Source organism: Pleurodeles waltl, chromosome 1_2 (genome assembly GCF_031143425.1).
Source record: "Pleurodeles waltl isolate 20211129_DDA chromosome 1_2, aPleWal1.hap1.20221129, whole genome shotgun sequence".
NCBI lineage: Eukaryota > Metazoa > Chordata > Amphibia > Caudata > Salamandridae > Pleurodeles > Pleurodeles waltl.
The window spans coordinates 599728701-599746635 of record NC_090437.1 but is presented as its reverse complement, the minus strand read 5'-3'; the positions used below and the strand labels follow the sequence as shown (position 1 = coordinate 599746635).

The following is a 17935-nucleotide window of genomic DNA, read 5'->3' as shown; positions in this document are numbered from 1 at the left end:
TGGACACCACTGAGTCACTTGCTTTTCTGGGACTTTCAGGAAAGTCTTATGGGAATACCCTTTGGTTCCCGCCTTTTTAAGGACAAAGTGGATTTAGCTATGGAGGGCTTTAAAGACAGCAGGGCCACACCGTGATCTCTGGGTCGGTACTCTGCCACGGCGGATGCATCAACTGTTTAATCTCCTTTGTGGCCATGCTTGCAGTATCTCCAGCCAATCCAGCAAGTACAGTAATCACTCCATTTTTTTCGTAGCCACAGTACACATGTTGAAGTAAGACTCAGCAAGGCCTACTAGTGCAAGGGGTTCGCCCTTCTCTGTACAAAGCCCTCAGACCATATAGGAAGAAGTTGGCACAGAAACTGAAATAAAAGACAAAGTTTATTAAACCTCATGAGGTGGTACCACAGTTCAAACAGCACCCTTCGGTAATGTTTGAAGTAGCACACTGAACTAAGAGAGCATGGTCCTTTTATACCCATGCAGGGGCTAAAAGTAGGTGGTCCAATTATAGAAGCAAGACTTACATACATATAAGGTCATATGGAAATGCACAGTCGACCGGCAGGAGAGGCTAACAGTTTTCAAGGACTAGTAGACACATTACTGTTGGTTACTAATTACTAACAGCTGCAGACGTTACTGGGCATGTGCAAAGTGGAAGATGCTAAATATAACTTGTCACTAGACAGATTTTCAAGAGTAGTTAACAGGAAGGTAGGACAGAGCACATGGCGAGCACATGGCAGCATGTGGTAGAGATAATGGCTGCCCTGAATACAAAATGGATTCCACCAAATGTTCACAATAGTTGCTAAATACAAGATGTCTTCTGCTAATGCTTAATCTAATTGCTACTAAATTACAACACACACAGAGTATGTGGACAAGGGCAGCGTGCAGCCAGTCTTCCAATCCTCCAACTGTCGCAACCGCAAGCCTTGTTGGTGTGCCCCTGTCAGCAAACAGTCACCCTGTTTGAGGCATAATCTAACACTTTCTGCCAGGCAATAATTTCAAACACGCGGGTGTTGGAAATTGTCTTACGGAGCTACTCCATACCATTCCTCGAAAGTCTGCAATACTATCCACCGTCCCCAGAACAACTGACTGAGGACCGCTTGACCCTGTAGGAGGAGAAAGTACAGACACCTTTGACCACAGGAGCCATAGATAGCGCTGATGCCGGAAGTTGTTGGTTATTCCTGCTGCATCCTGGTACCAAAAAAGGACGGAGGCCTCTGTCTCATCTTGTACCTCCAGCATCTCAAAAGCTTCCTACTAAAGTACAAATTCAGGATGCTCACCTTGGCCCCGGTCTTGTCTGCTGTTGACCCAGGAGACTGGATGGCTAGCGCTGGACCTGCAGGACTTTTACTACACATCCCCATCCTGCCAGCCTGTGTTTCACCATGGGCCAGGAGCATTTTCAGATCACTGTGTTCCCTTTTGCCTCAACAGCACCCCTGGAGTGTTCACAGTAGTGATAGTAGTGGTTGTAGCACATTTTCACACACTAGAGGTCCTATGCTTCCCACTTCCTCAACAAATGCAGTCATCACCCATCTCCAGACTACAGCAAACCCTTCACAATCATTTGAGTTCACTATCAATGTGCCGAAGTCAAACCTGAAGGGTGCTTCACTTCACTGGAGCAATTCTAGACAGAGTGCAGTTTTGCGCCTATTCTCTGGAAAGCAGTGTCAAGGATATTTGGGCTGAGAGTCTGTTTCAGCCTGTCTCCTGTATCTCAGTGAGGATGACTCTGAGGCTGGTAGGACTGATGGCATCCTGGAGGTCAAGCATGGCAGATGGTGCATGCAGTGGGTGCAGCATCAAGGCTATCTTTCCGATCTGATCCATATTTTGGAGGAGAAAGCAAAAGATCTGCAGTAATGGCTGCAGGACAACAATTGAGTCGGCAGTAGACCTGGCACCAGGTCCCGCCCAGAGCTCGCAGTGGTGACTGATGCATCACTGTTGGGTTGGAGAGGTCATCTGGGAGAAGTGGAAATCAGAGGCGGCTGCTCTCAGGTGAAAAACCAGCTCTCTGTGTGCGTCTTATAGAGCTGAGGGCGATTCATTTTATGTTGAAAGCCTTCCTGCCATCCTTTTAAAGGGAAGGTAATGCAGTTGCTCAGACACCATCATGTTATACTGCAACAAGCAGGGTGTGGCAGGATTGTCAACCCTATGGCAGGAGGCTTTGCATATCTGGGTGTGGCTGGACCACCAAATAACTTTTCTAGTGATAAACCACCTGACTGGTTCCTTGAAAGCCAGTATGGATGAACCGTCAAATGGCAGTTAACTCTGAAGTTGGCATAGGGTCTTTCTGTGAATGAGAGGAACCCTGGCTCAATCTTGAGGCCACTGTAAGAACACACAATGTCAGCACTCTTGCATTTTGGCGTTCCACTGCGTATTTTGATCCGAGAGGTTTCATGTTGAGTGGATCTCTGGACCCATCTATGCTTTTCCGCCAATACTTCTTGTGTCTGAGTTATGAAGATCATGACTGACCTCCAACTGGACATGGAGTATGGCATCCTAACCTCTTGGGCATGAGCATCTGTCCTCTGATCAGACTGTATCTTCGTCAAGTTCTTCTGTCGCAGCAGCAGGGCAGGGTTCTGCACCCAAACCTGTGCAACCTACACCTCCATGCTTGGAGATTGAGTGGTGACAGCTGGGTGTCCCTCAACAAAATCTCTATATACCTGCAGTCGGTATAAGTTTGTGACCTGGTTCGTTTCTAAACAGATTGACCAACTTCATGAAAAGATGTTCAAAGTTTGCCTCCTCCCTGGCTCTACGGGGTCTTGCTTTGCGCACTGTTAAAGGTACTTGTCGTTTTTATTTTTTTCCTTTTTATTTTTTTTTCTTTTACCGTTCCTGTATCAGCCCTTGTTCAAATCACCAGTTAGAGTACTTCTTTACCCTTTTGCTATGTCCTTGCAAGCCAACACATCATTTGCACTGGCAGAATGAGCCAGAAAACCCTTAAGGGGGGTTGCTTTTTTGCCAATGCGTGATCAATCTTAATCCGGAGTACGATCCAGTAAGAGATGGTCAACTTCTGCACAGCCTTGCCTTTTTTTTTTTTTTTTTTTTTTTTTTTTTTTTTTTTTTTACTCCAGCACATCCGATAAAGAGCTGATAGTTCATCCAGTCTTCTCTGGTACAATCCATATAGAAGCAGAGAGCCCTTTTCGTATCCAGTAGGTGGATGTTATGACAAAAAAAGATTCTTGTGAAGGTAAGAAGTCTGAAAGAACAGCTGTGTAGTAGCTTGTAAGGCACACAAGAGGAATGTGAGGAAAAGATTTAAAGTTCCAGTGCCTGTTTTGTCCTAGCGGTATCGCTCCATATGTTCATGAAGCACTACTGTCTGGAAAGCCATATCTGTCGAGAGGGGCACATCGCCTCCTCTGCCCTGCAGGATTTTTTTGTTTGAATCAGTTCACATACCCAACACTTGGGATGTACTTGGGTATCTATTCAAAAGATGAGGTATCTGTGGTTGGTTAGTCTCTAGCAGATCATCAAGGTAATTTACCCTTGGTAACGTTCTTTCTGGTAGAGACTATCAAACCATATGTTCCACACTGGCACTCCCACCTCCGCATTCTGAGTTCAACTCTTCACCTTAAAAGATCCCAAATTAGAGGTCTGCACACTATTCACAGTGAATCAAATTTTGGCTTGCGTATGCGGGCGCAAAAATATCTGAAAGCCATTGTTGGGGCGCTTGGCTGGCGCCTATATATGCCCACATACATCACATAAGTACATGGAAAGACTTTGATGCGGACCTTTCAGCTTGCAGGGTACTACTAAAGAGTTTCTGTATCCAGTTTGACGTGACCATTCAAAAGGTGAGGAATTGCAGTTAAACAGACTGTCTTGTTATGCTAAGTTATATTGAGAAACCTAAACCACAGATTGTTACTGATAAACTGAAATCTCCTCGTATTCTCTCCAACCACTGACTGTTAATCTCATAAGCATAGAACATTGTAAAACAAATGCAAGCAAGGTGACACATTAATTACACATTCATTTAATCCCATCATTGACTAGAAATGAGTATATAGATCAGCGTAGCATAAGGAGCGATGAGATCTATAATAATTAGCAGACAAAGAATTGACAGCTGACAGCTATAGACATTGTTGCTTAAAGTCTAATCCAAAATGTTACTGGAAAAGGAGGGTTTTTTAGATCGTGACTGTTGTCCCGTCAGTGTGGCAGATGTCATAACCTTCATACTACTGTTCGATGACTATTTGGAATCTCTGCTTGCCTGGTAGAGATCTCTGTGCCTTAAGACACCAGAACGCCTAAACAGGGCAACCAGTCTGAGGTACCTAGACCAACAAGCTTATATCTCTGGAGCTGCTGGTCTAAGGTTTCTACCAGTGAGGTCACTTCCAGAGAAAGCATGACTGTCACCCAACTCTAAATAGCTCTGGCTATCAGACAGGCAAACCTGGTACTCCACCAACTTTCAAATAACCCCCAAAGATCTCAAGAACAATCTTCCTCTGTATATCTTTAAATAAAACCTTTGCCACCCATATAAGGTTTCTGGGATTTGTAATTAAAAAATACTTATAGTAGTAAGTTGTGGTAAGTAATTCATTTGGGTTCAGCATTTACACTGATCTCTAGAAGCACAAGTCCTCTGACTTTGACTCTGTCCTGACCTTCTCATATTTGGACATTTATGTTGGATATTGTAACAGTTATGCAATTGGAGGAGAAATTTGGAACGACATTGAATGTGGCAATATACATCACAACTGTTCTAGCTTGTGTGATTCTGACCTTACATGGATACAACTGTTTAGGGGGTGCAGGCTTCTCTGCCACAGAATGCTGCTGTTGTACTGCAAGTCTGGGCTCTTGTCATCTTGCCATGTTCTCTAGGACAAGGATTGTGGATACTTTGCCACAGATCCTCCCAGCTTCATAGCTGGTATAGTTATTTATGTGGGAAATTAACCACTCTTTCCCACCTCTGTCGTCCTTACAAAGATTACCTTCAAACTGCTGTCTAGTAGTGCTCAATGGAATCCAATACCTTAGCAATTCCACAGATTGTGTTCTAGGGCTTGCTAGTTGACAAAATGTCATTCACACCACCCTTAACCCTCTGCATGTTGCTGTGCTCGAGTTGTTCGCTTCCTTCACTTATGTTTTATCCAGGTATCGCTAACACTAGTTTCCTGGTTTGTACTCCTATCTTGGTGGCTGACCTTTATCAGTAACATGGAGTGTAGACTAGAACTTGTTCCAACCTAATTTCTTTTCTCATTCACCCACATGTGGCTTTCACCAAAAGGCTCTTATTGGTCTGTCCAGTGAGTGTTCTTAAATATTTACCAATCCACAGACCACTCTAAAAAAAAAAAAAAAATACTGCGTTTTTTACTGTTAGTTTGAAACTGTTATTCAAAGATTGAGCTCACCTACTTGAAACCATCACTTGACTCCTCATGCAAGTATGTTCTCAAGCCCCATGCTGTAAAAATATTTCTGTCACTGAAAAATACTTGCACTTTATACGCTATGCCATTTGAGGACTATAAAAATGTATGTAATTTTCTCTTCCTTGCTATGCGTAGTTAGATCTTTAAGTGTCTGCTGGAGACTGTGACCTGCACACAGTTATGTATCAGTATTTTGAGGAGTCTCTTCTAGCGGTTATTCAACTTTCAGGTTATGATGTAGTAAAATCTAGCAGATGCATTGGTACAACATTAATTGTAGCCTTTGACTTGTGAATGCTGATCGTTCTACAAATTATTTCTCCAGGAGACCCATTAATGTAGATTCCCCAAAGGTTGTGGCTGAAGATGTGCCTGCACAGAGAGAACACCTGTCATCGAATCATCCATCTGCAGGCAGTTCAGCATCTCCTGGCCAATCACCCATCCTTATTCCTTCGGTGAGTAAAAAAGTCCTTCTACAATGGAAAATACTTCAACATGAGCAGTATTTATCCTTAGCGTTTTAGTGGGAATTGAAATAAAGTGTAACAATATCTTTTGTAGTAACATACAAGTAGACTCCTACGTTTCAGGTTGGCTCAATCACTTAAAATCATTACTGCAACAATGCTAACATTTTATTTGGTGTTAATGTATGCAGATTAAACACCATATAGTGTTCTGTGCTCCACTGAAATGAAAAATATCGAAGGGCTGGTGTAATTCAAAAGTCTGGTGCAGGCCTCCCACTTGGAAAAATCTTTCGAAATTACTCTGGCTATTAATGAGAGTGGACATTCATATTTGGAAATGTTGTTGAACTTTGGTGCAGCTACAACCAAACTGTAATAAAAATGAATTACTTTAGAGCTGGAGCTATCCTCTATGGTATGGCAGATGTTTAAACATGCTAGAAATATACATTTCTTACCAGAGCATGGTTAACCGTGTTACCAGACCACTACAGCCTCCTTCCGAAAATCATTACAAAAATAGCTCCTACATACATTAATGATAAAAGATGCACTAAAGGGAAATAAATGAAAAAGGACTTGCATTTGGTTTAACTATTGACAAAAAAGTCACTTAAAGGGTAAATATTGGCTTTTTTGACCAGCTTTTCTCTTGTTACAGATGATTTCGTATGAAGGATCTGTATGTTCATCTGTGGCAGCAAAACACAGCACGTCATCCACTCCAAAAAACATGTGTGGTCCAGATCCAGGACAAGTTCTTAAGTCGGTTTTTGTGGAAAATGTAGGCTGGGCTTCTCAGGTAAGTGCAGGATTGCTGGTAGAGGGGTAAAATTTACCTCTGTTGGGTCTGGTTGTTTAGTGGACTAATGCATCTACTGCATGGGTCTGTGTTTGACTGCATGGTCACAGGTTCAAATCCTGGTGAATACATTCAGCTTTTCATCCTTCTGCTGTTGATAAAATAAGTAATATTTTTGGATAATTCACATTTGTTCTCAATCATAGGATCTGCTTTGATGGTCGTAAATGTTATAGTAATTCCTTGCTAGTTACGGTGACCACAGAAGACTCATCAAGTAGATAAACGCGAGTGTGAAGCAGAATCATCAAAGCCCTATTATGGATTAACAGTACAACTTCTTTCTTAAAAACAAATTGCAGCATCTAAAAGACCAACTGCTGCTGAACACGCCTAATAAATTTGGAAAGAACAACATGATAGGCTTTTGTTTTGTGGATTTAAAAGCGTTCTGTTCCTTTAAGGTTCTAGTGGCTGCTGAGGGGGCTCTAGAGAGCTGAGTCACAAGAGGAACACCTTTTGGTGAGGCTCTGCAGGCCAAGTCAGCAGTCAGTCAGGAATCCTGCCTTTAACTGCCTAGCCCTTCACCTCTCGCTGGTGCATATTTGATTATGGGGCCAAGATATTGGTGAGGCCGTTTACAGCCTCAGACACTCTTTGTTGACTGTGAGGCTGTGCCCTGGCTGTGCCCTAATGTCCCCTGTTCTGCCAGCCTGGGCCGTGTGAACTCCTGCACCAGGTGCCAGCGTTGAAGATACAAGACTGATGACAGCTGTGGCTGCATGAACGCCATCCATCGTAAAACCCCTGGAGGATGTTTTAGGAGAAGAGGATGGCTGAGTAGAGTGGCTGAAGCACTGGTGTCTACATCCCTGGCCTTGTCGGGGGTGTGGAACTTGCAAGAGATTGCACTTCACCTTCAGGCGTCTCAGCACAGCAGACATTCGTGGTGGGCGAGATGTAGTGTTCACTGCCTTGAAGGTGGAGCAAGGGTTTGTTGACACGCTGCCATCTTGTCCCCTGCGATCAGGGAGACCTTGATTCCTGGCCTTTAAATTCATGCCTCTGGCTGCTAGGGCAACTGGGTGGGTGCTTGGACCATATACCCATCGACGACCAGCTATTCGATGCAGACGTGTGCATCTGAATTGGGGCCTGGACCACTGATGCCTTAATTGTGGTTGTGCTAGTAGGTGCTGTGAATGGACTAACAACCAAGAGGTAGGGCACAGATGAAGGCCTCCTCCACTTGGACAGTTGATCCGGCAACCTACGGCTGTAGGTATATCAGTGCAGAATAACCTCATAAACAGTCTACCCCTAGATGGGGGGAGGTTGGGGTCTGCCTGTGGGACCCTGGCCTTGGTTGACTAGACTGGGGAGAGGCAGAACCTGCCCTTGGGGACCCTTCGTTTATCACCCCAACCTTGTAGGAGGGTGTGGGAGCCAGTTAGACATTGCTGGCTTAGCCCTGTTGGGAGGGACTGCAAGGGCAGAGTTCGCCCCTTCTGTATGCTGACATGGGAAAAGGACCAGCACATGTCCAAGCTGCACATCAACAGCAAGTAATCAACTAGAACTACACATGACAGCCTGGTTCCCTCGCTGACCGAGGCATTGGGAGACCCCCTCCGCCCCCGTACTGATGGCATCAGAATACTACTAGCAGATATAAAGCACAGACTTGGCACGATTGAGTATAAAATTCATTCTCTAACTATGAGGCTTGGCCACATGAAAGAATTGACAAACATGACGACCAGCTTGGCCAATTAGAACATTGATTATCCAGGGCTGAAGATGGGGCAGCATCTTTCCAGAACGAGCACCAGCGACACATTAAAAAAGTTGTGGCAGTCATAAAGGCCAAGAAAGGGGATTTGGAGATGTGCTTCTAGCGCAATAATGTGCGCATCCTTGCCCTCACTGAGTCTACAGCCATGGACAGTATGGAAGGCTACATAAAGGTGATGTTCCATTTTCTCTTTGGGGAGGTGCTGACGTCCATGCACTCTGGAGTGTTCAGAACGCTTCTTGGGCCCTCATTCCCCTCTGTGAGCACCTGCCCTACCCATCATCACCAGTTTCCTGAATCATAAAGACCGCAACACTGTACTGCGCCTAGCAAAGAAACACAGTGAAATACAATATTCCGGTAGCGGCCTCTTTATCTATCCCAACTTCACTCTAGCTGTGCGATGGGAGTTTCTTCCCACCCCACGGATGGTACTTAAGGCTGGCCTTAAATACACACTCGTATATGCGGCCAAGGTTCTAGGTCTACTTGAATGGCATCCTCCATTCCTTCATGAATTATAAGAAGGCAGTGGACTTCTACTACAGACATGCTTGTGCCCTTTCTGTGGTGAGCTTTCGATTAAAGCAGGACATACACAGCCATCTTAGCAACAATGACTAGTCCACTACTCTCTGTGCTATGTTATATCGGCTCGTTGCACACCTCTTTCTCATTCTGAGCATACAAGGCCGGCCACTGGGCTGCATGGCTGACCTCACCTGAGACTTGTTATATTGAAGCTTGCTGTTTCTTACTCAGACTTCCCTTTGTCAGAACTCAACACCTGAAGCTCCTACGAACATATGTGGACTGGGCATTGTTGAGGTAATTATTCCATCTGCCTCCCGCCTTTCTGTGAGATACTATGATGACGTGGAATGTCTATGGGATGAATAATTCACGTAGGGATAGACTTCACCTAGGCACCATGTAGATATAGTGATGCTTCAGAAAGTGCTCTTGACGCCTGACTCAGTCTACGATTCGAGCTGTCTGGATCGCAGAAACCCACATTGCTGCATAATCTGCTTGTGGTAGAGGCATTGCGTTTGTGATAAATACAGGGATACTGTGGCACATGCTAGCCTCAATTTGCTGTGGGGGGGTGGGGAGGAGGTAAATGTAATTGTTAAAGAACTACTTTTCCGTCAAGCTGTTACTATTGCCACCCCTTATGGGCCCAATATTTATGATCTGAGGTTCTTGGAGGTCTAGAGACAAATACTCAACCTTTGTCCAAGGGCCATCTTCTGGGGTGAAGATTTTAATGCTGTGCTAGATCCAATACTTGAGAACTCTGGCATTGGTAGATGACGCCACACCGAGTTGCGGTGCTTCAGCTTAGAATTATCATGTTTGATAATGACCTCCTAGATATCTGGAGATCAAGACACCTGGATTCCCAGGAGGGCACCTGCATCGCTCATGAAAACGAGGCTTGGTCCAGGATAGACTGCTGGTTAGTCACTAGGGGTATCGGGGCAAGGACTGCTGGGGTGGACCATCTACCCCATGCACTCTCCAATCACACTCCAGTGCATCTAAAGCTGGCCTTCTCAGGTACAGGCAACTGTTCTCATAGAGACTCCCACCAAATGTGTTGCCCGATCTGGTCTTCAAGGAAGAAATTAGGATAGAAATCCTCTAATAGGTCACTCTTAACACCTGGTTGAGTGACATCAACGCTGTGGGAGACCTTTAAAGCTGTTATTAGAGGCACATGCATAGCCATTCAGGCATTGGTGCTAAAATCACTACAGTGGCAGTTGTCTGCACTCAAGGCCGACCGACTTCTGGAATTACAGTATTACACTAGTGGGGAGACGCAGATGCAGGCAAACATTAGGACTGAGCTGGTTGAATATGATGAGATGGCTGTAAGGGAGATTTGCTATTTGGATAAAGATATAGTTGCTATGAAATACGAGGGAGACAGCTCTGGGAGAACGCTCGCTTTGCTCCTCTGCTGGCCCTGGACTGGCTCCTACACAAGCTCGTGGACTGGGAGGGAAGAGATCCACACAGATAGTGATAATATAGCATGTATGTTCTTGAGTTATTACACTCACCTGCACTGTACTACTGAACGCCCCTGTACAGAACACATACCAGAGTACTTTGACTTCATACAGTTTCCTTGGCTAGAAGGCGCACACAGGCAGTATTTTGAGGTCCCCTTAAGTTTCAAAGGCAGAGCAGATGGTACAAAGCTTTCCTGTGTACAGAGAACCGGGCTCAGACAGTCTGGCCACTCTTATGAAGAATACTTTATTAACCTGGGGCTCACCATTTGCTCAGAGTATATGAATAGGCCCCTGAGGCAAATATGCTACCGGCATCCCAGCGTGAAGCCCTGATTGTCACTATCTTTAAGCCTGACAAGCCCTCAAAAGCTGACACTCCTGCGGACCCTTGTCCATGATAAATGTAGACAATAAAATCCTGACCAAACTAATTTCTAATATGTTACTCCCATTATCACTTGATATCGGTAGACCCAAACCAATCTGCTTTATCCTAAGACCCTTCACATCTCACAACTTGCAAACCTTCTAGGCGCTGATGCGTTACCTAGTCCCTCAGGTGCTGGCAGCTGCTATCTTCTATGTCACTAATAATCCCTCCCCACTGATATACCTCCTTAAAAATTTGTCCGGAGATTTTCATTTTTGATTTGTGTGTAAGTTAGCTTGGGTAGACACTGTTGATCTGGGCTATTTATTATTATTTTTTTTTTTTCCATTTCCCCTTCCCCCCGATGTCATTTTTTTAAAATGGCAGATGTGTTGAAGTGATGTAATATGGCAGGAACCATGAGACCTATATCCTTCATTGTGGTGTCAAAACATAGGGTCTGGGGGTCAAGTAGTCTTAGAGACAGAAAATAACTCTTCAGAGCAACCTTTCTGCCATTTTCCAAAATGGCAGCTATAATAGAGGAAGAAGAGACATATATATATATATATAGAAATGAAACAAATAATGTTTGTAATCCTTTTATGAATACACTAAAAAATGTTTATGATCTGAATATGGAAAAAGTTTATTACTCCTGTTTTAGACACATTTTCATAGTTCACTTTATTTGTTTCGGCAATCGCTCGTGGTATATGTGCAGAATGTTGAACATTTGCGAAGAGCATATCGTAAGGGACATCTTTTTGTAGCACAGGTTTTGTTAGTACGTGTATGTGTAAGTTCTGTGGGTAGAAGCTTTAGAAATTTAGTAGGTTTTAGCACCCCATCAATATCTTCCCAACTAAATTCACACTTATCTTTCTTTACATATGCATGATCCAAAAACATTTACACATCTTCTGAGCAAGTAGAACACTCATTTAATGTGTCCATGCACAGAATCGGACGCTGGTGGTGGGTCACTTAGCAGGACTGATCTCTTGAACTCACTGTACCAAGGATTGTCAAATGTGTGACAGTCAGAACTCATTTTCCACACATGCACAAAGTAGTTTTCTACGTCTTTAAAGTCAAAATCTTCTGTCTCAGCAAATCCTTTTAGACACTTCTCAGGTTCAGCAGTTAAAGCTCCAAGCTTTCTTCCAGTTTTGCTTAATGTCATCACCTGTAAGAATATGTGCCTTGATAAGAACACTGAGCATCTCTGGGTCAAGTTTCTTGTTCAGAATATGAAGCAGGATTAAGGGCCATATGTACGAACACATTTTTCCATTGACACAGAATGGGAAAAACCCTTTGATACATCTGGCCCTAAGTGTCTTTTCTCGTCTGTTCCATAACGTATCCCTAACTCTGACAATACTTGACTTAATGAATATTGCAACAAATCAAAGTAGCACAATAGCGTCTGTGTCATTTAACAGAACAGTGACTCGACTGAAACCATTTCATACAGCCCACTCAACATGTGGCACAACATGAAGGTCCGCTTACTTTGATTTGCTGTTACGTTCTTGAACAACATGACCTGTACTTAGTGAATATACCTCTGCAGGCACCAACTCATTGGCAATCATTCCACCTACAATAACTGGAAATTGAGTGTTAACTGAAGCATCAGCAATGTTTTGGCGAGTTAACCTCTCCAAGTTGATTTTGTTCCATATTGATAAACAGTGTTTATCAAGTTGCACAGGTATACGTGTCGTATTTCTGATGCAGGCAAGGTCAGTTCCACTTGTAGACACTTGTCTGATTCTCTCACATTCTTTGACAGGTAGTTCAAGATAACTGTTAAAGACAATGTGCAGTTCTTGCAAGGTGCACACTGACTGATATCTGTAGAGCAGTCTGAACGACTTCTCCGAAGTTTTGCATTGATGAAATCTTGACCGTTTGCAATTGTGACATAGTCCACAACAGCAGTTTTAAATGAGGACACCTTTCCGAATTGAAATTCTTCAGGTAAAAGTTAATTTTGTAGCTCTTGTACGAGTTTCATTTTTTTTTTTGGTAACCTGTTTTGTAGTGGCTGGTTGGATGAAACTCCTATTATAGCAATTAAAGCGTGGAAGGTCAGCTTTAGAGACTCAAACAGCTTTTTCTCTTTTAATACAAATCTCTCCTGCTTTGATCGATGTTCCAGGACATCTAGTAGATTTGTCTGATATCGTATCCACATATGTAACAAACTAACATAATGAGTGCTGCTCAAAGATTTCAGCCACAGGCACTGAGAACTTCCTGGACATCGCAATGCAACTTTTGTCATGTGGAAGACGGGCATCATTGGATAAAGATCATCACATTGTACTGGATTGCTCATAAAAATGTCAGCTGCAATACAGAAAGCACCATAAGGGCAGAAAATTTGCAGAATAGGCTGAACTTCAAGCTGACCACGCACATTTTGGAAATGTTTTTAGAGCTGTGTATACTGTTGCGTAGTTTGTGACTTGGAGATGGACCAGTAAATTATACTGGTAGAAACCCCACCTTCTTTAGTGGGATGATATTCTGGGAGATCAGAGCATGAATTCCAGCCCACAGAGGAACTGGCTTTTCTCCAGTATTGGATCTTTCATAGATTCACATGCTTGACTATTCCCCGTCGTTGAAGTGGGAGTTCCACGGTACCTTAATAAAGCAGTACACTTTAGTATCATAGGCTATAATGGTAATGTATGTTCTGTTTAATATCCTTTTCTAGCTCCTTTCTCAAAAAAGGACCAAACTTGATCTATAATCAATCAGATGACAGTATCCTCTTAAACACTCAACATAGGCTGATTTCCTCAGATTTTCTACCACACGTCGTGTGATGGTAGTTTCCCTGTTTTTTCTTACAGTTTTCCAAAGGATCTTACTCCTGAAGAAGCATTTATTCGACAGTCTACTTATTTCTGCTTTTTCAAAGCATGTGACACATATGGAAAGAAAGGGCTCCACTCAGAAGATCCACACAGACAGTGCATTTATTCCTTGTATCCGGATCATAAGGTAAAGGACTATAAAAATTTGTCGCTCCTTTTCTCAGAAGACATTGACGGACAGGGAAGGTAGCCACAGAATTTCCTTTATCAGAGGAGAATAGCGACAATTCCTTACAGGCCACAACTTCCGGTAAGAGGCAAAAAACTGAAGAGATACACCCTTCAGAGCCACTTACAAAAGTCAGTAAAAATCCAAGCATACTGACATTGGGCAAGAAAGGAGGCATAAGGATCACTCATGAACTTCCAAGCAGGATGAGCATATCCCAAATGTTAGGTCTGTGCCTACTACTCCTTACCTGAAGGAATCAATTCTAAAACATACTTCCCAGTCTGCCCCATCGGCGACGTCTATGAAAATACCGTCGACAACTGCGTCCACAGTGACAATGAAGACACCAACATTTACAACGGGAAGTTCTCAAATGATAGTTGCATCGTCACCACTTTAGTCAATGACAATTGTGACTACGAGGACTTTCAAACGCTGCTCGGCGGAGGCTCCGACAATGAATGTATACTTGAATTTACCATCTTTGCAAAAAACAATGACGATGATGCGGGACTCACCCGCAAAGGTCTCGTCTGACGCCATCGACGATAGCACCGCAGATGAAGAAGCTATCATAGTCGGAACCGTCAACAACAACGGTGGCTGCCTTGACAATGAAGATCCTGTCGATGAGCCCAGCCCGCTGGTGAGAATTCCAGACTCGGAAATGACGGTTACAGTTGTCAATGCAGTCAGCGATTGCCTTACCGTCTATGGAGCAACCTTCTAGGATGAAATTATCGACGAAAGCAGTAGAATACACAGAATCACCACCTAAACAATTAAGTAGTTTCCACTGCTATCCCTCATACCGTTGAAAGAAGTAATCTGAGTCCGCCATTCTACCTATCCATACATCACCAAGTAAAGTTCTGCCTTACCTCCCAATCCATCTCATGTACGAAGATGGAGATTCTGAGGATGAGGGGCCTTTTGGTGTATCTAGTAGCCCATCTCAACTGAGAGCTAAATTTCAGGATTTTGTGGAGGATGAGGACGAGGGGTATCAGGAATACTACAGGGCAGGAGAACAGGAAGAACAAGTCCATGAGAAGTATTTAACATATCAACAGGCACAGTCTATTCGTATGCCTGCGTCCCTAATAACAAACCTTCAGAGTATGCTGCAGAACTACTACTGTAGATTCCCATCATCAACACCTGCCACACCTATCACACAAGGAGCACGTGCAGCACAGCTCTTTTAGACGCCTACTCGGTTACCAATACCCACTCCATTGGTCTCGACTCCAACTGCTTCTACACAGGGAATAACAACTGAGTTAACACAGCCCCTGGTTGAGGGTGCACCCTTGTCAGATGAAGAGGGAGAGGAAAGGGACATGACAAATGAGCAGGATTAGTCGGATGACTACTTTATGCCCTATGCCCTCCCCACCCCCAGCAGCACCAGTGGATTCCCCACCAGAAGGTATTGGTGGATTAAGCAATTTTATGGAATGTGCATCCAATCGATTTGAACTGACTATTAACGAGGGAGACGGATTGTTTTCTGTACGACTTTAAAGAACCGACAAATCCATAAGAGCTATTCTATAATTGATTTCATTTGGCAGGAATGTCCAAAAGCCATGAAAATCCAGCGACTGAGTTTCCATTCATTCCACGTTTGGATAAGAAATATAAGGCACCGGACAAATCTCCAACTTGCCTTATCGGTCAGCCGAAACCAGATTTGGTGGTGTTGCAGGCAGCACAGCACCGCTCGAAGAACCCCTCCACACAGATATCCTGTCCTCTAGATAGAGATGTACGTGGGCTAGATAGCATTGGGAAAAGATTCTCCACAATAGCGGCTACTACAGTGGCTCATTCTTCTTATTAGGCTGACAGCGAATTCTGCCATTGTACATTCTCACAAAAAAAATCTTAATTTCATTATTATGGATTGATACAGTTTCATCAATGTTGACCATTATTTCTCTGATCTGATCTTCCGGAGTGTGAACCTGTAGTCAGCTCTCGAGTGGTTTTAAAACTTAATTTGCGTTTTCAAAGACTGCAAACTTAACTGAAGGCTGGCGGTTATGTTGCTGCTGGGAGCTCATTCTGTATTCATATTTTCGAATGTATACACACATGCAGTTCGGCTGGGCATACATGTCAGCTGCAGATATATTCACCTCGCTGTTTAGATCAGCTACTTGGCTGAAAACTTTCTTGGAAGAAACAAGCCCTTTAAGACTCACATACTCAGTACTTTGTTCTTTAGTCAATCCCTTTGGCCCTTGTTCTGGCTAAACCAAAGATAACATATGGAAGATCCTCTGCTTTCTGATCAGCTGTTGGAGGTGAACGAGGGGTAGCCATTGATCTAAGTGGATGGGCATTGGGTTTGGTTGTTGCTTTCTCAGAAGACTCTGATGCTTCTTGTGATTTACCGGTTTCGGATATTTTTGACATTGTTTCCAGCCTTTTTTCCATTGTATAGGACTTGTAGCACTTGTCCTTACAATGATAAAATAATTGATCCTCTTTCCCATCACTTAATGTTTTGTGAACCTCTGTAGCATCTTGAACTCTCTTCTGTCCAGCCGCAGGTGATGTTAGCTTATCTTTTGGATTAGCTTGGTAATGACACATTTTACTTTATTGGAGTTCTCAGATTTTGTAGTTAGCAACACTTTGTCAGAAGGTAAAGATCCTCTTCCTACCACCTGCTTAGCTCATGTTTACGAATTTGAATCAATGGATAACCGGAAACCCAATATGACGGCTAAAACATATCATTATAGAGCCGTCATTTTGGAAAATAGCAGAAGGGTTGCTCTGAGGAGTTATTTTCTGACTCTATAAGGCTATTTGACCCCCAAAACCTATGGGGGTGATTCTGACCCCGGCGGTACTAGACCGCCGGGGCCAGGGTCGGCGGGAGCACCGCCAACAGGCTGGCGGTGCCCCGCAGGGCATTCTGACCGCGGCGGTTCAGCCGCGGTCAGAAGAGGAAAACCGGCGGTCTCCCGCCGGTTTTCCGCTGCCCTTCTGAATCCTCCATGGCGGCGCAGCTCGCTGCGCCGCCATGGGGATTCAGACACCCCATACCGCCATCCTGTTCCTGGCGGTTCGCCCGCCAGGAACAGGATGGCGGTATGGGGTGTCGTGGGGCCCCTGGGGGCTCCTGCAGTGCCCATGCCAATGGCATGGGCACTGCAGGGGCCCCCGTAAGCGGGCCCCACTTTGAATTTCACTGTCTGCATTGCAGACAGTGAAATTCGCGACGGGTGCAACTGCACCCGTCGCACCTTCCCACTCCGCCGGCTCAATTCTGAGCCGGCGTCCTCGTGGGAAGGGTTTTTGCACTGGGCTGGCGGGCGGCCTTTTGGCGGTCGCCCGCCAGCCCAGTGCAAAAGCCAAAATACCCTCAGCGGTCTTGCGACCGCGGAGCGGTATTTTGGAGGGGGGAAGTCTGGCGGGCGGCCTCCGCCGCCCGCCAGACTTAGAATGACCCCCTATGTTTTGACAACAAAATGAAGTATATGGCTCATGGTTCCTGAAATATTACATCACTGCAACAGATCTGCCATTTTAAAAAATGTGATCCAGAATAAATCGGCCCAGATTAACAAGGTCTACTCTAGCTAAATAACTTCTCTAATGATACTAAAACAGAAATTAAAATCTCTGGACAACATTTTTTTTTTTTTTACAGAGGTATATCAAGGGCCAAAGACTATAACACGTTAGTCTCACTCTGTTGGAAGTATCTTATTTTTACTACTGTGGAGATTGGCCTTGGTCCCCAATTCATAAATTAGATTAAGCCTCTTTATGTGCAGCCCAAGGTCCACTTAAGGATTAATGGTGCGGTGACCTCCACATTCCTTATTGCCAGGGACACCAGTGAGGGCTCCCTGCTGTCTTGTCTCTTATTTGCAATAGCTAT

General features: G+C 44.2%; 1 protein-coding gene across 3 annotated transcripts in view; it reads left to right on the top strand.

Moving 5' to 3' along the window:
• PLK4 (polo like kinase 4) overlaps positions 1–17935 on the top strand; it is a 107731-nt gene that overhangs the window by 48409 nt on the left and 41387 nt on the right. For all 3 annotated transcript variants that reach the window (XM_069242322.1, XM_069242316.1, XM_069242327.1), the window contains 2 exons: positions 5821–5953; positions 6630–6770. In XM_069242322.1, the coding sequence (XP_069098423.1) occupies positions 5821–5953; positions 6630–6770 (274 nt within the window). The remainder of the gene's footprint in view (positions 1–5820; positions 5954–6629; positions 6771–17935) is intronic.